We start from the raw sequence: 25,727 nt of genomic DNA, 5'->3' as shown, positions 1-25,727 counted from the left end.
GATAAAAGGCTTTGGAACCTTTTTTTTTAATTTTAATTCTTTTTGCAAAAAAATAAGACAAAAGTCTAGGGTTGGGTCTATTTTTTGGGTCGGTCGGGTTACGCCAATCAAACAATTTTTTTTAGGCCTTACTCTATACCCAACTTGTGGTACTGCAACAAACTCTTCTCTGGGATATCAGTTGCAGACATTTGTGGCTACACTTTTCTTGGTTTCAGAGAAGAACGGCAGTCCCTTGCTCAGATTGACGTGAGCGGCGAGCGCCCTGTTAATGAGTGACATTCGCTGAGCTTTGTGTTCACTTCGATCTGCGCCGACCAACGATTTGATGCACAATTGGCCAATCAGATTATTCTCTTGGTCGGTCTGACGTCACAAAGGGGAAATAGCCTTGTAAAACCAGTGTGGCATGTGCAGTTCCCCTTTCTCGAGCTGGTTGTTATGCGCGCGCTTGTGCAAAGGGGACGAAGGGGACAATGTTCCTGGATGTCCGACCGAGTGAATCAGTCTGGTGCTATGATTGTCAGATGATTGATTCAGCCAATCAGAATCCCACTTTGGTGTTTACACTCTGCACGCTCTCAAAATGTAAACAAGTGCCATTCTTCTCTGACAAAAACTTTAGTATAGACAAACCTATAAGTAAATCATGCATGCTCCTGTAGACAGTTTAGGCCCTGGCCCGTGTTTGGATATCCTTACCCAATAATAATGTAGCATATCTACCCGGTTTGCCGAACTATACAATTTAGTTGGGACCCAAGTCACTGACTTTCAAAACATAACAATGTCATTCACATTGCATTGTTATTTACCCTGGCCTGGAACCATCTGTTCTCATAAACTTGGCTTTGCAAAGTAACAGTACTTTAAACAAATATTGAAACTACGAAAATTTGCTATGGGTACCATGATCTGTTCAAAATGTTAAAAGCACAATATAAATAAGTATTTCAGAATAGTCTATAGACCTTAACTGATACCCACAACTCAAGAGAGAAGGCCCGCAGTGCACAACTCATTATCAACATGAAGGGCACTACAACATACATAACAGATCCATCTGCACCAAAAGATGACCCAAAAGAATTCAACTTTGACTACAGCTACTGGTCCCATGATGGCTTTAAAGAAGAAGGTAATGGCATGTTGGTTCCCACGGAGACTAAATATGCAGATCAGGTAAGTTACTATGGACACTTTCATTATAAATATGGTATGTATTTAAATTATTAACAATATCACTTAATTGCAGGACAGATTTGTTCAGCTGAATATGTCACAATTTGTGAGTAACAAATTAATGAAAAATTATTTTTCCAAAGAGAAATGCATAAAACATAAATTTATAAAGTTCTGTTGAAGATTTGGTTGCAGTGTTTACTGTTTGGTTGTCCATTCAAATTTGATACAGTAAAATACAGGTGCTTTAGGCTAATGAATTGGTTGACCCCATGAAAACTACCTGCCGATTGGCCAAAATGAATATTGTGTCCAATTTTGAACCAATCAAGGAGGGTATTAATAAGATAATCTGCAAAGTTTTGCTATAAATAGTTTAAAGCCTAGTCGTAATTGGCAATTGAAATGAGCATTTCAAGTTATCAACCAATCAGAAATGCTGTTAGATGACCAGTAGTACCCAGTGGGTTAATAGCTTTCTCACTATATAATCAAATATACTATCTATCATACAGCTTGCACTTAATTGAGTTAAACATAAAGTTAAATTAAATTCACATTGTCTCAACTTTGCTGCATTTTTGTTCCATTCTCAGTCAACTGTATTCAAAGATCTAGGACAAGGTGTGCTGGACAATGCTTGGTCTGGATACAACTCCACACTGTTTGCATATGGGCAAACAGGGTCAGGCAAATCTTTCTCTATGGTTGGTTATGGAGTCAACAGAGGTAAGCTATTCTTCTCTTACCTCTGATTCAGGGTCCCAACGGTGGACAAATCTGAGATCCTGGAGAACACATGTATACAGTATATAATGGGCTATTCCAATTGAAATCCTTACATCCCTTATAAAGACACGACCTTATTCACCTTAATCTTCCACAAATGGGGTATACATTTTAATTTAAATGGAGTCACCCATTCAGGTAACCCCATTTGAAATTCACACTCCTTGTGTGGAAGATTAGGGTTATATCTTCCAGGGGGGGGTAAACATAGGTTTCAAATGGAGTAGTCTAATATATGAACTGGATATAGCACTTGAATTGTTTGCATTATGTTTATAGGAGTACAGAAAAAACAACTGGTTTCCAAATGCATGTTAGATCTGCCATCAGACATTAGATTCAGGATCAGGAGAGAAGTAGCATATCCATTCATAGCTGATCTGTAGTGTGTCTCATCTAGAGTAATGCCATGTTGGATTCTACAGTGGTAGATTCATATTGGGGCATTTATGCGGTTGTGTCATCAGCATACTGACGTTGTATATCCCGGGGTGTGTATACACCCGGTGGTATTAGGTTAGGATGCACGGTTCAAATCTGCCACTGCAAAATCCAACATGTTGTTACTCTCAACTTGAGGCACACTATAAACAAGTTTTAATGCAATTCCATATTGTTGCTTTTTTTGCTGTATTCTCATGAGAAGTTGACCTTTTAAGAAATTAATGTGAACTTTACAAAAATTATTGTATGCAAATTTATGACAATTAATTTCTCTGTATTCCACTTTTTGTAAGTACCGTAACCATCCGGGTATAAGCCCACCTTCGGCTATAAGCCCACCCCCTATTTTTCAAAACATTCTGGGAACAAGGGTGCACTCAGGTATAAGCCCAGTACTAAATTTTGGCCAAGTTCTTAAGTCAAATCAGTGCTTTGCTCTCATATTTAAGTACAAATATAAAAAAATATCAGTTGATAATTAACATTCTGCACTTATAATTTTAAGAAATTAACATAGATGATAGAAATTACTGGTACATTGGACATGTACAAATAGGGGATGATTGTTCTTATTTTTAAATTCAAGCACTAGCCCTTCCTCGGTTATAAGCCCGCCCCATTTTTGAAGTGAAATCTGCCATCTAGGGGGGTGGGCTTATACCCGAGTGGTTACGGTACTACTTGATCATATTATTTCCATTTTCATTCATTCTTTCAGGTATTGTACCTATCTTCTGTGATGAGCTGTTTGTTGGTATTAACAAGCAAAAAGATTCTGGCTCCAAGACAGAGTTTGAGGTGTCATTCAGCATGTTGGAAATATACAATGAAGCAGTCAGAGATTTGCTCAATCCCAATTCAGCTAAAGGCAGTAAAGGACTACGTGTGAGGGAGCATCCAAAGAAAGGATTCTATGGTAAGGATCATTTGAGATGGGTCGGAGGACAGCATGACCTAGCTGTGTTGCACTCAAATATTGAGACAAATAAAGCTGTCACACAAATGAGAACCGAAAACATTTTTCAATGTTTATCAATCATGCTATAAGTATTATATGGCAAACTTGGAATGTGACAAATATAGCACAAGTGTTACATCACGTGCCTTGTTTTCAAATGCAGTGAACCCAGGTAGGGGTAGTGCTGACTTGCGCCATGGAGTCATAGGCACATTCTTGTAACTTTTGGCACACACAATTACCATTTAGAGGTTGCTAAAGCATCATTTGAATCCTTCATTTTTATTGTTTTGGATCCATAGTTTCAAAGAATTTGAAATTTTTGACCCCTTGTTTGAAAATCTAGAACTACTCCTAAGTGAACCATACTAGAGAGGTTTTTTTATTATATTTATATTTGTGGTACAACCCAACGAACAGACATTTTTACTGGGACACCCTATACTGCAAATAAAAATAAATATAATAAACAAACACCAGCGAATTCTTTTTAACACAACATAGTGTTAAAGTTGCTTTTATTAATCTTCATCTCATTTAGTTGATCAGCTAAAATCTGTGCCAGTACAAAGCTACGCAGAAATAGAAGACCGCATGGAGGAAGGAACTCGTAACCGTACAGTGGCTGCCACACAGATGAATGCTACAAGCAGTCGTGCTCATACCATTGTTGGTATCACATTCACACAGAAGAGTATCAATGATGCAGGGCAGGAAATGGCTAAGACTGCTATATGCAACCTGGTAGATTTGGCTGGCAGGTAATACTACTGAATTGATTTGATTACTTTATTAACAAAACAAGAACCTATGACATGGCCTGCATGCCAATGTCAAACAACAATGGGAACATAGCATATTGACCCACATGTGGCAACCCCCCTAATAATTTTCTATTATAAACATATACTGTTATAATTATTTGGTTTTACACCAATGTATAGCTATGGATCTCATCTGCCAAAAAAGTACAAACATTCCCCATGTAGTGTTGCTATGATGTCATTTGAGTACACCCTCACAAAATTCTGGCTATGTACAAAATATTATGTATCTAGGCAAAATTGATTTCAAGAGTTAAAGATTTTCTCCTAAATATGAAAGGAAATTAATTATTAATAAATAAAAAGTCCATTCCTTTTGCAATAATTTTACAATAGCAAAATGAAAACCATGGCTTTTACTGTAGAAACTTGTGGGCCTCACCACCCCCAGTCATTTTTGATACGGTCAGTCCTCATCTCAGGTAAAATGCTGGGGTAAAAATTGAATCACTAAAATGAGCACAAAGGATAGATTTACAATTAGCTTAAGTTGTTTTGGCGTAAACACACATTTTTTTATGTTGGATGAAAAACCTTAGGTCTTCCACCCTATAGTAATAGTAATAATACTACAGTTTGATCAGCTCGTAATCGGCGGGCCTTATAACATCACAGATTAATATTAAAAAATGATATTATCAATATTATATTTTTAGAATTGCCTTGTGACATCTCACCAGAAGCATCACAAGTTATTAATTGAAGTCCTATATACTTTGTCTACTTTCTTTAACACGCAAAATATCTTTTGTATTTTGTGGTATCAAAACAATCTGAAACAAAGGTAACCAGTATACAGTTCCCTTTAAAAAATTATTTTATGGAAGCTAATGTGAAAGATGACAAAACAGAGGAGAAAATACGCAGTATTTGGTGTTTTCACACTGTGGGCATGTGGGAAACGCACGTGTTGTTTGTTTACATCTGAGACCCCAATATCGATTAGGTGACGTCATCAGAAAAAGGTCTATAATGGTGATATACTAACAATGGTACCAATTAGCTGAATCTGTAAGAATGCATCATATTACACTATTTTGCTGCCTGATGATTATGTGATAACAATAATTGGTAATAACCAAATTATTAATAGTACCGGTACCAGATAAATTGACATTGTAATATTGTTGTTCTTATAGTGAACGTGCAGATTCAACTGGAGCCACAGGTCAAAGGTTAAAGGAAGGCATTGGTATCAACCAATCCCTATCCTCCCTGGGAAACTGTATTGCTGCCCTCGCTGATCAAGCTGGTGGAAAGAAGACTAAAGGTAACCTCGCAGGATTGGAAAACAAAATGGATGAAAATTTTGAGGAATTTGATCCACATTTGTAGTTATCCAGATATGTTTGATGGGGAGCTTTTTTCCAAACAAAATTATGTGGGAGTGTCTTATTTTTCAGATCATATCATTAGAAATATTATTTTGTCATTCTGTGCTATGTGTATGTCACAGAAGAAAATCATTGAAGAAATCATCCAAACTTATCATCATAGATGCCCTGAATACTGCCTGCTAATTTTAATTTTCATGTTACTGCTTAGTCCCATGCTGGTCCTGACTTAATTAATTACATTTGTAATGTAGAATGTTTGTGATGTAACAACAAAACACTCAAAGCTGCCCTGAGAGTTGACTATTGATGTTCATTTTTATGATTTCTATACAGTTCCATTCCGTGATTCTGTCCTAACTAAACTGCTGAAGAATGCCCTGGGAGGTAACAGCAAAACTGTGATGATTGCTGCCCTGAGTCCAGCAGATATTAACTTTGATGAAACACTGTCAACCTTACGATATGGTAAGTCATACAGATTTTAGCATGTGGGGGGAAAATGTTGCTTTTTCATATTTTCAACTTTACAATTTTCTTCGTTCCAAATACATTTATAGCAAGATATGAGCTAAATAAGGAGGTGACAATTCATTTAAAATCTTGTATGTTAAAACAGAACAATGTACTGCTGTCTATGAGAAAGTGGCTTCTAACCAAGTTGGCCAAGAACAATATTAATGTGTTCCATTTAGTATTACAAATTATACATGCATGGATACACCGTGAATTTTAAGTAGTAACAGGAAGAAATAAGCACAGAAATTTAAAATATTACAAAGTACAAAAATGAAGGCCCAGAAGAGTAAATTTATATTAGTGCACTTGCCAGGCCTACTCGTATCAATTGGCTGGTCATATTGATTAGCAGGCTAGATCTGTTTATGCTTTTTTGTGATGGCCACAGGAATCAAAACAGATTCTCACAGGCTGTCTGGAGAAAAACAACAAAGAATCATCAAGTGATTAAAGTTGATTCTCTCAACTCAGTTATAGAAGACCTTTATGTGGGAGTAAATTTGTTAAGTGTGAAGTAAAGCCTTACATAACATTATAATGGTAATGGTGAATGTGTGTCATCTTATTATTCCAAATAGCGGACAGAGCCAAACAGATCAAAACCCAAGCCGTTGTGAATGAGGATCCAACAGAGAAGTTGATTCGTGAATTGAAAAGAAGAAAATCAACGACTTCTTGATGCTATCAAGAAAGGAGGAGTTGTGACCATTGGGGCGGGAGGAGCAAGTGAAGAGGACATGAAGAATATGTCAGAAGCAGGTATGTGTGTGGGGATGGGGGTGGGTGTGTGTGCGGGGGCGTGTTTACTCTTACGAGTGAAGTAATTCAATTATGCTTTGTGCTACCTCTAAAACTCGGTTTATGTGTGGTTTCTTACAGTACTGTTTTGAGCTATAGAAACAACTTCACTTTGCACTTGATAAATTCATTCTTCAAAATTAATTACAACCCCCCCCCCTAAAGAAGACATACAATTTTACCATAAAATTTTAGGAATTCCCAGACCAAAATTTCATCAAAAAAATGTGAATTCCCATGTTGGAAAAAATGCTTAAAAAATTGGGAATTCCCAGTGTCCCTAATGAATTCCAAAGCCTAAAAAAGGAATCTTTTTCTTGGGAATTCCAGTAGCTTCCAGTGTCTTCTTTAGGGTTTTAAGAATAATTACCCTTTTGGGGGGAATTCCCAGAGTAAAAAAATGGCGATAAGTTTTTGGAATCCCATGTCTGCTTTAGAGGGATAGCCTTTAATTTCTGAAATAGCTCATTATATGTATTGTATTGTAACAAGTTGTTAAGGTTAACTTCTTTATAGTATTAATTTGTTGTTATATGATCAATGTTGAACAGAAAAAGCAGCAATGAGGAAAGAAATGGAGGAAGAAATGGAGGCACGTGTGAAGGACACAGAACGAGAGATGGAAGAAATGAAGAGGACATGGGAGGAGAAGCTCAAACAAGCACAAGTAAGTTGATTTTTTTCAGGGTGGCTCTTTAAATACACTACAAGATTCGTATATTGAGGCCACAGGTACACCATTGCCAAGGTACCTGACTGGTACCTACATAGTACCAATGCTGCTACCCACCAACAGGTGGTAATACACTGGTACTTCCCTGGTACTGTACTTGTGAAGGTGGCCCCAACAGGAATCTTGTAGTGTACATAAACATGCTATATTATGTGCATGCAACACAACAGCCTCCATATATTTCGGCTATTCCAGTTGAAATTTGTACACCCCCTATGAAAGACATGACCTTAATCTCCCATTCAAGGAATGTAGATTTCAAATAGAGTCACTCATTCAGGTAAACCCATTTGAAATTCATACTTCCTGTGTGGAAGATTAAGGTCAGCTGTCTTCCATGGGGGTGTATGGATTTCAACTGGAATATTCCAGTGATGCCACTGACTGCACTATGTCAAATACATCATTGTATTTATAGCATATCAGGTTAAAAAGCATTATCTAAGAAACATTTGACCTTTGATCTTCAACCACTGATGTATAAACTTTTGTCCTTTCAGGAAGCAGGTGGTGGTGGTGGGAAATCCACAAAAGAAGCCAGGAAAACAAAGCCTCATTTCTATAACTTAAACATCGATACCCAGCTGTCTGGTATGATAGCTCACCTTGTTGGCCCAGGGACATACAAGATTGGTAACAATAAAGCAGATACTACACCAGATATTGAGCTCAATGGTTTGAGGTTAGTCAATGAAAATAATAGTTTATCTGAGTGGACTATATAGTTTGATCAGCTCTTAATAGGCGGGAAATGTTAGGCTTTTACTACTACGCTGAAAAGTAGACCCACGTTAACCGTGCTATTAGTTGACCTGGCTGGCCTATATTTTGCGTGTTAATGAAAGTAGACAAAGTACAGGACTTCAATTAATAATGTGTGATGTTTCTGGCAAGACGTCACAAGACAATTCTGAAAATAAAATATTTTGATATTAATTCGCGATGTTATAAGGCCCGCCAATTGCAAGCTGATCAAAGTTGAGTAGGAATTCCAATTTAATGTACGCAGCTTTCAATAGCGTTCACTGTGCAAAGTATGCCAGCGTGTGCGACTGTGCATGAATAACGCGGAAGTGAATCCAACCATCATGCCAACACATTCGTGATTATAGTAAATGGTTAGAATTGTATCCAAGGTCTTGCATTTGTGTTGTAGTTTAAAATACGAGATATAAGATAGATGTTGGTGTATAGTGCTATATAAGCATGGTTTGTAGATTGCCGGATATGCGCTGGTGATCATTGATCATATAAAAGAGGCAAAGTCTCCGCCCTTCTACGCGTTGATGACTAATGGGTTAACCATGATGTTTTCAGGACTGTTGATCATCCTTTCATATTTACATGTAGTGTTTGTCATATCTGCTTTCACTTCCATATATGCTTGACGTACCGCACATAACTGTTAAAAAAACTTACTGTGTAGTTTAGTTTTTGTATATAAAACTTAATTTAAGCAATTAGGGATTCAATCATGTTTCACCGTTGTTCATCACCGTTTAACGAGGGCAGCTTTAGCTGCCCGAGCGAAGTAAACCACGCAGACGCGCCGGACGCGAGTTGTTAAACGGTGATGAACAACGGTGAAACATGATTGAATCCTTTCAACAACGAAAAGAAGCTAAATATCGTATAATTCACAATTATTTTACGAGGAATCATTGCCACTCAGCCTTACAAAAACTTCGATGATGTCTCTTTTGATATCAGCAATAAAACTACAGAATAAAATGGCAATGTTTAGCCGCAACCTGAAAAATACTGAATTCAACTTGTAAGGTGGCATACGCACAAAGGTTCCAGGCATGACGAATTTTACTGGCGCTCTCGCGTAACGCGTGAAGTCTCGCTCGCGTTGGCGTATCACGCTTACAGTAAAAGTGTGGGTTCATCACGGTTTACAACGGTTGGCTCCTGTACAAAGGTATAGGAAGAGTTGTTGAATGGTGTATACAAGACACCTGACTGAAAACAACATTTCTGAATTTTACAACATTGGCTTATCAATATCCACCACAAATGGCCTCTAATGTCAGCAGAGCTTGTTTTGAGATATGGTCCATTGACCCTCTCAAAAAAACAATAGAAAACAAAGGATTTCCCAATGCTTTTACTGATGTTTACTACCTTGCAAACAAACAACAAGGACATGTAATATATCAATGTAAAGCTTATTTTAAGGAAATGTTGTCTTTGAAAATGCCAACATTACAGCCCATTGTAGACAGTCTGACTGAAAAATATTTGGGCAGGCTGGCCAGTAGAACAAGAAGAAGGCTACAAGAAGTCATGCACTCTTCATGCTTTCAACTGTCATTTCCACACAATACAACTGCCTACACAACAACAATTGATCATTGTTATCTATTATCATTGTTATCTATTATTGTATTTCAGCATTCAGAAGGAGCATGCCATAGTAACCAATGATGGAGGTAAAGTGTTCATAGAGAAAGCCTGTGCAGAAGCTAAGCTGCTGGTAAATGGTGACTCTGTGATGAATAAACAAGAACTAGATCATAATGACAGGTAAACCAAACCCCAAACTACGCCATTCCACATATATCATTTTATACACTTTTACAAATATTTACTGATGCATTAACTACAATGAATAAGCTAGACACTGCTTGACCTCGCACAATTTGACCTTAGATGGTTTCATCAGGTCTTTGCCATTCTAAATATGTATACTTTTATATACTTTAGACCACAAATTTAGCAGTTACGAGCCCTGTTTCCATAATTCCAGAGTTAAGACCACCCTTAAAGATTTCAAAGACTGTAGATGTCTTGCTACCTGTCTGAATTTGTTTACATTGTGAATCTGAGCTAAAGACAGCTATCAGTTAGCAGGGTCTTAGCTAGCCACCGTCTGGCCGTCATTTTAGACGGCCAGTTTGCTCCTGGGACAGACAAAATTAATGCCTTTGACAGATGCTATATTATAAATTGTATGTTTTGAGAAGCTAATTGACCTTTTTAGTAGACCCAATTTGTAGAACAAGGCCATATCAGCACATATTTCAATTCTTTGAACCCTCAATGGGCTATAGATGTCTGGTAAATGTTTTAAAGGTCAAATTAGGACAGGCAATTTTATTCAAATGACGGGCAACCCTCAATTTCTAGCTAAGACCCTGTCAGTTAGTATCCTGATAGTATATCACCATTCTCTTCAATACAGCAAACTAAATATTTTAAGGATAATTATTTAATGAATTACTGTTTCACCCAATGCCAGGTATATTTTGGTACATGAAATGAAATGATTACTAAAACTTAATTTTTCTAAATAAATTATAAATATTTATAACAAAAACAGCTTTGACTTTGAAGACATGTACAATGTATTTGTACACTGCTGGATTCCTATTGTTGCTGCCCCAGATGTACCCTGCTGCCCAGCTACTTTCCGGGGTACTCAGTACAAATGACCATACGGGACGTGCATAAACATGGGTAGCATTTTCAGCCTTCTGGTATATCAATGACCCCTTTTTCAAAGCCTATTTTGGTATATGAATGGGTCCTTTTTCAAAATTTTCTCAATTTTTTCGGAAAACAGCCCAATTTTTCCTTAATCTAGCCAAAATTTTCAAAATTTTCCCAAAATTTTGGGAAAATTTTGTAAAAACTAAGACCATTTTGGGTAAATACGGCCGAAAATTTTGACTTTTGGTATATCAATGGGTCCAAATTTCTTGACAAATTGGTATATTTATGGGTCTACTTCCAAAATCTCAGCGGCACGTCCCTACCAAAACCAAACTTGAGTACCCCCCCCCCCCGGGGCTACTTTACAGCTGCACCAGAGTATCAATGCAGCACCAGTCCAGTACCAGTGTGTGTGTGCTTTTAGTGTGATTCCAATGTGTGTACTCCTCTAAAGTACCAATGAAGTAGATGCACCACAGTGTACCTCTGAGGGGGCAGCAACAAGAATCTGGTTGTATATGTTTCATCTACTTGACTTACAGAGTTACTAACCTCCAAACATGTTTTATTTTTATTTCAGAGTGATGTTTGGCAGCAACCACCTTTATGTATTTTATCATCCAGACTTATACAAGGCTAATCCTAAGAATTACACCCAAATTATAACCTATGAGATGGCACAGGGGGAGATAGCTGCACAGAGTGGCTTTGATATGAGTGCTAAACACTCTAACGGTAAGTAAATTGTAATCCTAAGGCATGTGTAAGTTTTCTGCTGCATGTTTATAATGTTTACTAATGTAGTAAACCACCCCTGAAATGAATAAGTCAGAAACTGGAGTATAAGTATGATATCCAGGTATAATTCACATGCTTTCCTCTAGACAGTTAAATAAAATCAACTTGTGTGAAACTTTTGCAGGAATCTGTTATGCTAGTTGGAATCCTAATGTCATTTCCTTTCTGAAACTGTATAGTTTTATATACTTATTGTCATTTCTATTAGAAATACAATAAGAAACGTTATTATGTTTTGATGAATCCAAGTAAATAAACTCATAGCTCGACCAATAAATATAGGCTCAATTGATCCAATTTTATATCAATGTCTGAATTACTGCGGCATTTGGACTATAGTTATTTGTCCCTGGAAACAAGGAACTCCAGGCAAGCAGAGAAGCTCAACATATAATAATGAGATATAGAAATAGATTGCACCTGATGTCCCATGTCAAACTCAGAAACAATTTGTTTATAATTTGATGTGATTGAATTTCTGAATGCAGCAATAAAACAGCATGCTCTATGGTTAGTTTTTCACCTTCAAACATACAAACCATCACAAAAGTTAGGTTTTGGTTGTAAGAAACTTTCTTTCCTGAAGGGACCATGTCAATAATACCTAAAAAAAGTTGCTTTTTGCCTTGTAAAAGTACCGACATTGTTTGCCATTTGCTGCGATTCATTTTATTTGATGAAAGCACCAGATGAATCAACCTCCCTTTTATCAGGTATGAACCAATCACAGGCTGTGATGAGTTTAACTCTCTCCACGCTGGTGTCGACTGCAGACGACAAGTTAAAAAAAAATCTAAATTCAAAAAATGTCAGAATTGTAAATTTTCATGACCATATTTGGAATCAGCTTGAAAAATGCATTAAAATGAGTACAAACAAGCCTAGTTTGGTTCAGTGGTTCTTAAGATAGCTTTTAATATTTTGACCAAATATCCGTTAAAACTTGGACTTTTTATGTTGAGGCCTATGGCTAGCACGCAAAGCATTAATTGACAGGATCGTCAGAAGTGAACAAATTTCTTTATCTCTGCCTTTTATTGAAGCAGACCGCACAATAATGGCAGAGACCAGGGACAGAGATATAGCTAAGAAATACAATTTATTCCTGAGTGGATGAAATAATTGTTTTACTATTTTTACATACGGTCATATGTCTACATAAAACCATTTTCATCCCATTTTATTTGTTCAACAGATGAGCTGTTGCTTCAAGAAGACCTTGTTGAGATGATCCCTGCATTAGAGGAAGCCAATGCTATCAGTGAGGAATTAGACAAGAAAGTCAAGTTTGAGATTGTTGTTATGTCTGCCAAGGCAAGAGGACTGGCAAGTGGTAGAACAGAGGTAGGTAGTTGCATCGTCTTTACATTATGAAGTTGGTGGGCACATATAGAGATTTGCAAATCTAAATGCATACCCCACTATACAAAATCAACCAGCAAAATGGAGATGATTGATAAAAGCATTAATTGAATAGATTTGGGTAGATTATCATTGGCAATCATTTCAAATTGTTAGGAATACCTATTTGTGGACTAGCCATAAAGACGCCTACTTTTACTGAGGAAGATAACCTTTTGGTACACATTCTCAGTTTAATCAAATTGTAGACTCTGTTGTTTTTCCCTGTAAGGTGAGTAGGATGGTAGCAGCCATATTTTTCCAGTTTTAGCCATTCAGCTACAAAATTGCAGTGTAGTTCTTAATATTAATGCATTGACAATGTTTAGGGCGGAAATGACACCCTTGTATTAAGCATTGGGATCTCCTTTTATAAAAAAAAACCCATATCATTTGTTTTGTGTGTCCACTTTATTTGTCTCAATATTTGAGGGCAAACACTTTAAAATGCCTTAAATACACCTACAGAGATCCGTTTATTTAGTTTAAGGCTAGGTATCAGACATGTCACAAATTGCTGCAGTTTAGCCTGTTTACATTAGTACTATGTGAATTGCACCAGGATTTGAAAGTTATAATATGCAGTTTGACACAGCAATGTGTGAATTTTACACTTAATTCAATGGGACTAGGTAACCAGATAAAAGAATTTACAATAGAAAATGGTGTTGTTATCCAATACAAAAAACTTTAAATATCCATTGTACATTGCTGAAAAAAATAGCTGAAATTAGATATATTTCACATTTACATTTTATATTGGTAATAATATTTGAACTATAATCTAGTCAATTGGACTTACTCTTTTTGAGTGAGAAATTTTCATGTCCAATCCGAAATGCATCATCAGCCCTACTGATCTTGTGTATTTTATATTGGTATTTCTGTTTCTAACGTTTAGGTTTGTGTGAAGATGCGTAATCTTGAGAACAGTCTGGAGTACATCTGGCCAAGGAATAGATTCATCCGTCGGAAATATCTGATGCAAGAGATGTATCAAAACTTTGCAGAAGGAGCAGACTGGCAATTACCTGATGTAAGATTAAAGAGTGGTTGGTTTAATTTGTGAAAATGTAGAGCTTTGGGGACATGTGGTTGAGATAAAAGATTTCATCTTGTTTCAAATATAAGAGATGTATATGACAAATATTCTATTTCATATTTGATGGACAGGGAAATTTGAAAACAGGTATGGAATCTGATTGGTGCTTTAAGAATCAAATTCAAGATGTACTCTACACTTATGTATGTGAAATAAATGAAAAATGAAAAAAAAACCAGACAGGTTCTAAAACAAGTAATAAGTATGGATGAAAATACCAAGGATTGGGCTATTTCAGTTGAAATCCACACTACCCCTGTGGAAGATTTAGCTGAAGTCTTCCACAGAAGGAGTATGAGTTATGAATAGAATAGACAATATTGGGTAACTTCCATTTGAAATACTCATTCAAGATACAGGTAAAGCTATAATACAGTGGGAGTATGGGTTTCAAAATGATTAACCTTGACCAATTACATTTGAAAAACATACTCCCCCTGAAGAAGATATTTACAAAATCTTCCACAGGGGTAGTGTGGATTTAACTGGAATAGCCCATTGTAAAGAGCAGAAGGTCAATGTTTCAATCTTGACCAAGATATATTTACAAATGAATCCCTATGATGACAGATAAATAAAATGGATTTGTTGACTGCTACACTGAAAACTACCTCGGAGTAATTAATTTATTACTTTATTGCCATTTTTAAGCAATTGTCTCTGCTAAAGCATGTTTCTGATTAGCTGTCCAAATCCAGATTATTGACATCTAAATCACATGATTAAGGAAATGCATGTTGTATATGCAATCAAATTTGTTTACAATAATGAAGACTTTTACATTGACAGTAATAACTGAAGCAGTTGACATTAAATTAAATGTATCATTTCTTGGTCATTTCCTTCTTTATGTTTTCAGGAGCAAGATCCATTCACAGAAGATGCGGACACAGAAGTACAGATTGGTGTCGTTAACTGCTATCTACAAAGCTTGGCTTATTTGGTAAGACCAACAGAACAATATTATACTAGTATAGCAATAACTCAACTTATCAAGCAGAGAATATTTTAAACTTTCAGAAAACACTTGACAGTTTATCAATTGAGCATATAATCAATAGTTTTTCAGGCTGAGCAAATCTCTTAACAGCTACATTTAACTATAGTGGAATTCCAATTGAATGAACACAGCTTTCAACAGCTGTACTTGTTCCAACCGCGATCGTATATATTACGTATTTCAAACTATAGCGTGAATGCATGACCTTTGATACAATGCTAACCAGTCTCGAGTGCATTGGCATGGGTGGATTCACTTCCTCGTTGCTCATGCACAGTTGCAAACGCTGGCTTACATCATGCAGTGTAAACGTCACGCTATTGAAAGCTGCGTTCATTCAATTAGAATTCCTACTATAACTTCAAACAGAGTAACTTCAAAAAGTATCACTGCCAAGTTTTTTTTATTGTTTGTAAGTTTAATGAATGAATGCTATATTTGGCAAAGTTTCATCATCTCCATTTCATCTTGATCTACAAAGACCCAGGCCTAGCATCAGAATGCAGTGGATTAAGTGTACCTCCCATTTCTAAAAAAGTGGATGAAGAATGTTGGATCAAAATGAAAAGTTGTGACACTCATCACATAAATTTTTTTCCACTGGAAGAAGTTCTGTGATAAGCAGACTTGCTAAAGGCTATAACACAGAGTACGCTTAATTCACTCTGCGTTAAACTCAGAGGGGGTGTATCATGGCATGACAACTTCATTGAGGCAAATCAACTGTGTTGAACGATAATATTTCATACAATGTTATAAACTTTGTTTTGGTATTTCATTATTATACCACTTACCATACAGATTGAATCCAGAGAACAACTAGAAATCACTGACTACAGAAACAAAGAAGTTGGTTTGTTATCAGTTGAGATAGTACCATGTGACAAGTCAGGCAGGGAGTTCACTGATGCTGATGACATCTTTGTTGAAGACCCTAAGGAACTCATTGGTACTCCAGTCAATTTTGTGGTGAAAGTAAATTCTGCTACAGGCATACCTAATAAATACACAGTAAGTTGAAAGCTTTATGTTAACCCTACCACTCCTGTGGTGGTTTGGTTGAAATGACCCTATTTGTCGCCAGCGCCTGCCCTCTAAGGGAGGGCATCCTGGTTATGTAGCTTTGAGGAGCATTAGGGTTAGTATGTTTTGTTCAAATTGGCTATGTTCATTATCATTTGAAAAATCCACAAATTGAGTAAGATAAATTTCAGAAGTAAGTATGAAATGTAGACCTTGCAATTCATGACTATTGATTAGAGAATAAAGGTATTGTTTTTAGCCACTGCCTTGCATCATCATCTCATATAACACAGGCAACACCATTTTTTAAGCAGAACAACAAGGCAATGAAAGCCGAGTTGGTGTACGCCAAAATAATGGTGTCACCCATGTTATATCAGATGACAGATGCATGGCATTTAAAAACAATTCCTTTATTCTCATTCTTTAACACTTCAATTCAAATAAAAAATATTAATCATAAGTATATCGAATTTTATAAGGAATTACCTGGGGCTTATAATCGATCCGATCCAATCTTAGCCATGCGATATGAGACGATATAACACCGTTCAGAGCATGCGCATCAAGGTGATACAGGTATGCGCTATTTGAACCAATTGGAGGCGCTGCTGTTGGGGCGCGCAATTTATATCAGCCACTGCCAAAACTCAACATGGCATTACTCTCAATTTTGAATCGGTTAAACCTGTGCATACTTGACTGGTGAGATGTTGATTCTTCTTAAATTGCTTTGCAAATTATAACACTATTTACAGCTCACCTATCTTTAAAAACACTATCTCAGAGTACAAACTCAATTTTCCCTTTTCTTTTAAGGATATCTACTGCAAATACAACATGTTCTTGGACACAGAACCATCCAAGACAGGTGTCATCAAGGGAACATCCAATCCAGAGTTCAAACACAGGAAATTCTACAATTATGATGTGACAACATCTCAGGTACATTTATTCATTACTTGATTAGAATCCATGAGTATAAGGTCAAAACTGGGGTGTGTATGCATCTGTGTTTAGGCTTTTCGTTTCATATGTGTGTACAGCAAATGAGAAAACTGCAGATATCCGCATAATAATGCCTTATAGACATTGATTGTAGTTGCTGGTGAACCACATCTTGATATGGTAAAAAAAATCAAAAACGTAATGAGGTGTGTGTGTGTGTGGGATGGGGGTTGGGGTGGGGGGGGTGTGTGAGGGATCACTGGGTGGTTCGGTGAGGGGAGGCCTGCAAGTGGTGTAGATATCCATGTGTGTATTTGTTAAAAATTTCTTCTTTTTTTCCCCTTTCAGTTGGTAGACTATATGAATAATGGAGTCTTAATGATTCAAATCTGGGGCAAGCAAAAGATGCTGCAAGCTACTAAAAAGGTCAAATTGCAGAACACAAAGCAGATTAATTTAGCAGAAGTTGTAGCTAAAGGGAATAACCAAAATCAAGATTCAGGCAAGGTAAGAACACAATTAAGATTCCTTAGATTTTGATATGTTTTCTGATTATAATATATCTTAGTAGACATATACACTTAATTAATTCAGAATGAGTAAAAGTAACTTCATTTTAGTGACAAATCAGAAGTTACCAAAAGTAATACCAGAGAAAAATGAGAGAAGACCCTGCTGGTGTTGTACCAAGGCAATTGCCTTTGGTAATGCAAACGATCACCTTAGTGCAGAAGTTAAAATACAAGTAAAAAAAACCAAAGAAAATATAATCTGTGGGCCTGATTCAAGTGCCATAATTAATTACTACCATGAATACATTTTCTTTTCAGACTGTTGATGTTGACAAGGTGCGGCTCACATTCCAGTTAACAGTGGCAAAGAAAAGACAAGAAAGGCTTGACGCAAAAGTTGTAAGTACACATCACATATTCGTTTAGCTCATAATAAGCGAGACTTGGAACAAAATCATAGATTGATGTAGAATAACATTCACTCAGTTGGGCGCAGCACCTACGCAAAGTAAGATTGCTGCCTGATAAGCACATGCTTTTTTTGATTTTACACAAGCTTAAGTTGTGACTTTATGATGAGCGCAGTAGCAGTAACCAACTCATTTTCCTGTATTACAAGTTGAACAAAAGTATGTTAGTTACTCACAGATCTTTATTGTATTATGTTATGAAAGATTGATATTCTAATTGCAACAGAAAATTACACTTGATAAGTACATGTATTGATGCAAGATTGGGCTATTCCATTTAAAATCCACACTACCCCTGTGGAAGATTTAGCTAAAGTCTTCCACAGAGGGAGTATAAGTTTTGTCTAGAATAGACAATTTGGTAACTTCCATTTGGAATACTCACTCCAGTTGTGGAAGATATAGGTAAAGCCATAATACAGGGGGAGTATGAGTTTCAAAATGATTAACACTGACCAATTACATTTGAAAAACATCCTCCCCCTATGGAACATATTTCCAAAGTCTTCCACAGGGGTAGTGTGAATTTTAAATGGAATAGCCCATTTACGAGTTTATGTCTAACAATAAGCAATATGAGACCAATAGACACACTGTAACCGGCTTACTGTGTATCTGTGAACAAAGAGTCATTGTCTTACCACTCTTTAAAAAAAATTTAGTTAGTTAATGATTATACATGTTTAAATCTTTTCTAAAAAACACATTTTCTTGCATGATATTTTCAGGGCATGTACTTTCATTCACATAGTCTACATATGCATGCAATCAGTGGGTGGAAAAGTAACAAAAAAATATTGTTAATATCTCTTTGGTAATGAGACTTTATTCATTTCTTTTCTACTTTAGGCTCAATTCAAGAAGATGTTGGAGGTTGCCGAGAGACATAACAAAGCTAGGATAGAGACAACGGTGATAAAACAAGTAATGATGGCACCCAATATGAAGGTAGCTGAAAAAGCCATCGCAAGGATACCAAAGGATTCAGGAGCTGGTGACATGGGTAAGTTCATTGTCCTATCAAAGTGAAAGTTTAAGAAAAAGTGAAGGTAGACAAGTTTTTCAGACAAAATGTTAGAAGAATCAAAATGATAAATATGATATAGTGGATGGCTGTGATGTCATTTAGCTCATTCCATCTGATCTATTTGGTAAAACATTGTATTAGCAAACAGTGCCTACATTAGCTACCCGTACACTCCAGAGATGGGTGAAATTAGTGTCTTTGAGACTGACAGTTGTATTCAAATGAAGGTACTTGTACATTCCTAGCTAAGAACATATTAGCAAAATTATGAGAGATTCTAGTAGTGGGTTTAATGCAGTAAAAACCAGTAAGGCCCAAAAAAAAGATTGTTTGCTTGTCCTCCACCGACCGACCCACATCTGGACAATTTTTTTTACTGTACAAATGAATACCGACCCTAATTTTGGAAATGCCAGAAAAAGGTTTCTTTCTTTCAATATTTTTGACATCCTTTTTTTACAGTTTTACACACTTCTAAACTGTCTTAAAAACATGAATGAAGTGGTACAGTAGAGATATATCCCACTTCACAACTATTTGGGCAATTTGTTAAGCTAATTAAAGGCATACAGTCATGTTTTGGCTATGACATTTACCCAATTCAGAAAAAGTTGTGGAGGACAAGCAAACAATCTTTTTTTTTTTGCCTAATCAAAGTGGACAGTATCTCACTGTAGGTTATACATCTGTTATTGCAATGTTCAATTATAAAAAAAAAACTCAAAATATGATCACATGATTGTGACTCATGTAAATAATGTTTTGCACATTTTATTCCTGTTAAACAGACACTTGCTAAAATCTTGTAGTAGTGACTGCAATGGATTTGATTGTATTTTCATTAGTATTTTGCAGTAAACCTTTGACAAGAGCGTACTTCCGGAATGTTAACAAGATGCCTCTGAAGCGTTGTATGTGTGCTTTCATCAAAGGTTTACAGCAATTTGTTATACAGGGTTCCCGCGGTCCTTGAAAGTCCTTGAATTTGAAAACACCTTTTCAAGGCCTTGAAGGTCCTTGAAAATTGGAATTTTACCCAAAGTATAATTTTGACCAAATTTGGGGAGTGGAGAGGAGCTGTCACTTTTGTTAATATGTGCCGCATGGAGAGCGGCATCATGATTTTATGTTGTGGTAAGTCCTTGAAAATCATGCTTTTGGACCTTGAAAGTCCTTGAAAAGTCCTTGAATTTTAAAGGCTTCAAGGTGCAGGAACCCTGATTATAGTTAGATAGTTTTGTGTTTGGTCCTATTGCTCCTGTATGTGCTTCTTTATTTGTTATAGGAATCTAACAAAGCAGGTCTACATATATATACATGTATGATATCACAAGGTTTTCTTTATTTCTCTTTACAGGACCCCATGCTAATGGTAACCAGAAATCAGGAGTATGCAATATTATGTAAACAATGAATGAATGGTGGACTATGTTCATCAATGTACCTTGCAGCTACAAGGGAATCAGGTGAACCACCAACTAGTCCAGGTTTTCACAAGTCCAGCTTATAAAAGGTACATATCTGATACCTGAGATGGGCCGTGTATAATACATGTCTGTCCTACGGAATATTCTACCAGACCTATAGGTGGCTTTGTGACAGGCAACCCTGGAATCTAGTTTGGAGATCACTGGCTCACTTGTATTCAGATCCAGAGGTAGAATCCAGGTCCAGATTCAAGGAAAGCGTTGTCATCGGAAGAGAACAGGTAGATTCCACTCCATGAGGCAGGTGGCACCTGGTGTCTGCAAAAGAAAATCAGTATGAATATGGCCCTAAATATAAATAGTTAATATCCTGCTGCTACCTCTGCTCTTACTAATCACCATGCCAGCAGTAAGAAAATGTCTGATAAGAAGTCATAATTGTTATAGTTGTCATGTGAATTTAGTGTACAGTATTCATACTACTTAGACAATGGACTAGTAAGAGATTGTTGAATCAGGACTGATAGCAAGTATTAGTTATTCTGTGTATATACTGATGTACATAGTGTACTTGTGCAATCTTACTTCAAATGTATAAATTTCTATCAATCTTTGTACAAATATTTTATCTATATTTCAAAATATATGATCACCCACCATCAAATGCATCTAATGATGAATATAACTTAAGTAATTTATATTATTATAGAAAGGCATGTGTGTGAGGACTTTGTTCAGACACTATTGAAAAATAACTTGATTCCATCAAGGAATATGCCTTAATCGATCAACTTATTTCTGTGTTTTATAGACATTGCTATAAAGAAATGAACTGTCCCACTGATATTACCTGTACTGTTATACCCCACCTCAATGACATTACCCAAGAGTTAACATAACAACTTGCAATTGGGAATGGCACTTCAAGAGAAAGTGAGAGGCCTTAACAAATTGAATGCGATAGTGATGCCATGAGTGGTAGTTTGCACCTCATTTGCTGATAATGTCCTGATTTTTTTTACCAATGAGATGTTCTGTACATACCAAAGCAACATGAAACAACGGAGCTCGTTGGTCAGATTGGAAATGCTTCAGTGAGAGGCTCATTGTATCATAGGAATTTCAACAGAGTCCATTTCCTGAATGATTGCCTCTTTATTTTGCAATAGATACCTTGTTTGCTCAATTTGTGTGTATAAAAATTATGATAAATTATGGAGATTGTGTATCCATTGTCCTAATTTGTACAAATTGCAGATACAATCATTTACAATGTCACTATATAAAAGTCAAAATTAGGTTTGAATAGATTTTGTGATTGATAAATCCAAAATTACTCACTGTTTTTAGACTTTCGCCATCTTGGCTGATAGCTTCTTCAGAATGACCATTGGATCCAGAGAATATTTTGCAAACACAAAAATCTTTTCAATTTTAATCTACACTTCTACAAATGCATCTATTTCATGAATATGAGGTTTATTGTTCAGATTTGCTGGATTTCCCTGTCCTAATTGAGATTTCATAGTTGACAATAGAGGCCGTCAGCCTTTCGCCATCTTGTGGGTAAAAATGATACGCGTGTTCATGCGTCTGATACTACGCGCAGGTCGCAGCTTGCCACGCAGTTGTTACCACGCATCAACGCGATGATTTTTCTGTTCAAACATGGAGATCGAACGACCATCGCAGCGTGTACCCACAAGATGGCGGCATATGACGTCACACTGACTGCCTCTATAGACGGGAACTCATTATGTACTACAGCAATATTGTGTTCTAATGGTGAAACCCTTTAAGTACGGTCATTTTAAAATAAACCATTAATTTGAAACTAAATCAAATTACATCGAATAGAAACACAAACATAGATTTAATCTTTTTATCAAGTGGAACTTTCTATGTTATGTGAAATATCTCTTGTGAGTATTTTACTTGCAATTTTACCATCAAGATAATGAAAGAGAATGGTCTTTCATTTTTTAAATCTAGAATTTCATGAAGTGTGACCTTGTGACCAGTGATTATTTATTTATGTGAGTATTTTCTTAAATGTATAGTTAGTTAGTGATCATTGTCAAGCAAATGAAAACATTTCATCATATTTTTATTGAAGAGTATCATAGTTTTCTTAAATATGGAACCAAAGATAATTTTACATTCCAAATTAAACACAGTATATCATATCATATATGTCATGTGATCAAGCAAAATCATTTGGAAGTTGGGAAGATTTTGAGATTTTTTTTGTTTCCTATTTTTTGAACTGGTTGTCCAATTTCAGTGGGGTTTTCTGCAAAATGTAGCTTTGCAAATAATTTTTAATCCTATAAGAAACTGAAACTTGAATGGGTCCGATTTCAGACTAATTTTGCTTGATCACTTCACACATTGTACCTCTCTATTGTATTATAAGAGGCAATACTGTATTTAGTGTATATTATGTAACGAAGATATTGCATCACAAGCATTGTTTATTGTAGCAATCCGTCCAAATAATAAGGTGCAATTCACTTGTGTGTGGAAGCAATTATTAATAACCACCTTGATAAGAAATTATATCATTATGTAAAGGAAATTATAATTTATGCGAAAAATGGTGCAATTATTTGTATGGTAAACCATTGACACACACACACACACAATTTAGTAAATTTCTATTTTGTGAAATTGCATTAAAATTAAGAATTTCTACATGATTAAAACATTTTCACCATGATGAAAATATGTATATCATACATAAAAAATTCAAAGTTAAGACCATACGGAATAGAAGTCGTTCTAGTCAGAATAGAGCGACTTTATTCCGGAAGGTCTAAACTTTGAATTTGTATACACTCTCCCTTCTTGGGATTGAGCACTCTATTCAAAAGGTAGTATAACTAAGAATAAATGTTGTTATATCATACATTATGTGGTTGAATCTTGTTTCTCATTATGTCATCAGTAAAAACAAAATTTTAGTGTTAAATTCAACTGATCATATCAACAAGAAGACTATGAGCAAACTGTATCACAGTGCATCTTGCTTAATAATTTTCATCATTTGTGATACAAAATGTGTAAAATGGTGATACAGAAATAGAACTGATATATATTCAAATTATATCATATGTGACCAGATCAAACAAGTTTGGCCAAAGTTTGATATTACCATTTGGCAGGGTTGTAGCTACAGTGGGCGGTGGAGCCCGCCACTCACTTCTGGAGCCCACCACTGATTGTTCATTTTGATGCTAGATCCCACCACTCAAGCTCAAAGATGTGTATTTTACCAAATTTATCCACTCTGGTTGAAATCTTACTAAATCAAGCAAATTCTGTTAATTGCCACCAGACACTCAAATTGTTCTAGATACAACCCTGCCATTTGGGCACTGAAAAACAAATGAATCGGTTCTCCAACTGCAGTAAAATAATATCAAAATATGACAAAAGATAACCAATTTCATTGAGTGTGAAATCATTGATTGAAGTCAGAGAGGTTAGACTAGCAAGAGTCCAAACTCCACCTTGTTTGCATTGTTGACTGAAAAACAGTGACTCTCGATTATTTTGCCATGCACCCAGTAAATATCTGTTTTAAATGTGTGCTTATTTGCTTTTGGCATGTATTGCATTTTGCTGTTTAGGCCACTGCATAGGCAAATATTGTAACACTAATACTTGAAGACACCAATGCCGGGTAATTGTTTGATTTTGGGCCTTTGTGGGAAAATGATGGAAATACACTATTTTGAGTCCAATTTTCCCATAGTGTTTAGCAAGAGGCTAAATGGAGTAAAGACTCCTTGTCTAACATCATTGCTCAAAACCCACTTTTAGAAATTGTCCTCATTTTTCATGATAAGCTCACATAATATGATATTAAAATATCAAATTGTAAATATGATATAATATGTGTAGAAAACAAATCAGTGTCTATTATACAGGTGTGTGATATAAGCTGTGCCTTTTTGCTTACAATGGTAATATTAAGATTTAAGTTTTTCAAGCTTTTCTAGTGCTCAATGCTGTAATTAAGTATGTGTATATAAGGTACAGATAACACACACTCCAGGGGTAAGATCTCATTTTGAGATGACCGTGCAAAAGATCAATACATGCTGATATAGAATGAAAGATTCAGAGGTGTAACATTCTGCTTTAAAATATATGTCATACTTTAAGGTGGTACTACACCCCTCCTGGCAAATTGTTTGCCTATTTTTGCATTTTTCTCAAAAATTATAGCGTGTTGGTGACAAGTAAGATATGTATATTATAGGGGCAAGGACTACAACTACTGTACTTGATTTATTGATCAAAATAATATTGGGTTTCCCTCATTTTTGACTGTAACTCCACAACTGTTGTCTGTGCTGAAATAAAATTTCCAGTGCAGTAGTTGTAGTCCTTGCCCCTATAATATACATATCTTACTTGTCACCAATACGCTGTAATTTTTGAGAAAAATGCAAAAATAGGCACAAAATTGGGCAGGGGTGTTGTAATTGTAAATTGTAAGTAATCGAAACTTCCTAATCATTACACAATTATTATGCACATATGTGCCAGAAATTTGGTGTCATTTTTTGACAGTGAGAAGACGCTAGCTCCTCTTTTGATGTTTACTGATGCATGTAAAATGAGACCTTCAATACATAATTCGGAAGGCTATTTAGCATACAGGTTATAGTTCCTGATAGATGCACAAGTTTGATGGGACTTGGAAATAGATTATTTGCATAGTAAATAAAATATGAAATCCCTTTCTGGGGCATTTGTGTATAATTATATTGAAATATCGTGTGGAACCAGAATTGTCTTATCAATGACTACCTCAAGAACTCAAATCACACAAAATGTAATTATTTTACATGGTTTAAATTAAAAGAATCTTCACATGGTTATTTGTTTAACTCAATAGATAATCAAGCAGTTATGGGACTAGAAGGGACCAAAAAAGGCAAAGTATGTGGTAATTATTAAAAAGTTATGTGTAACATGTAAGAACCTAT

The 25,727-nt window shown here is 35.9% G+C and overlaps 1 protein-coding gene across 1 annotated transcript; it reads left to right on the top strand.

The window, feature by feature from the left end:
* The first annotated feature begins 756 nt into the window (after positions 1-756).
* LOC140153416 (kinesin-like protein KIF28P) lies at positions 757-21,686 on the top strand. Its single transcript, XM_072176173.1, is given in 21 exon segments — positions 757-1,182; positions 1,779-1,911; positions 3,134-3,331; positions 3,915-4,134; positions 5,337-5,467; positions 5,868-5,999; positions 6,629-6,702; positions 6,704-6,809; positions 7,400-7,515; positions 8,082-8,263; positions 9,979-10,110; positions 11,600-11,754; positions 13,013-13,161; positions 14,120-14,254; positions 15,180-15,263; positions 16,122-16,331; positions 17,163-17,288; positions 17,640-17,798; positions 18,122-18,202; positions 19,123-19,276; positions 20,658-21,686. Coding segments are annotated over 21 exon segments (2,880 nt in total). The 5' UTR covers positions 757-1,029; the 3' UTR covers positions 20,708-21,686.
* The last annotated feature ends 4,041 nt before the right edge of the window (positions 21,687-25,727 follow it).

This window comes from Amphiura filiformis, chromosome 1 (assembly GCF_039555335.1).
Source record: "Amphiura filiformis chromosome 1, Afil_fr2py, whole genome shotgun sequence".
NCBI classification, from domain to species: Eukaryota; Metazoa; Echinodermata; class Ophiuroidea; order Amphilepidida; family Amphiuridae; genus Amphiura; species Amphiura filiformis.
This window is presented reverse-complemented; position numbering and strand designations above follow the sequence as displayed.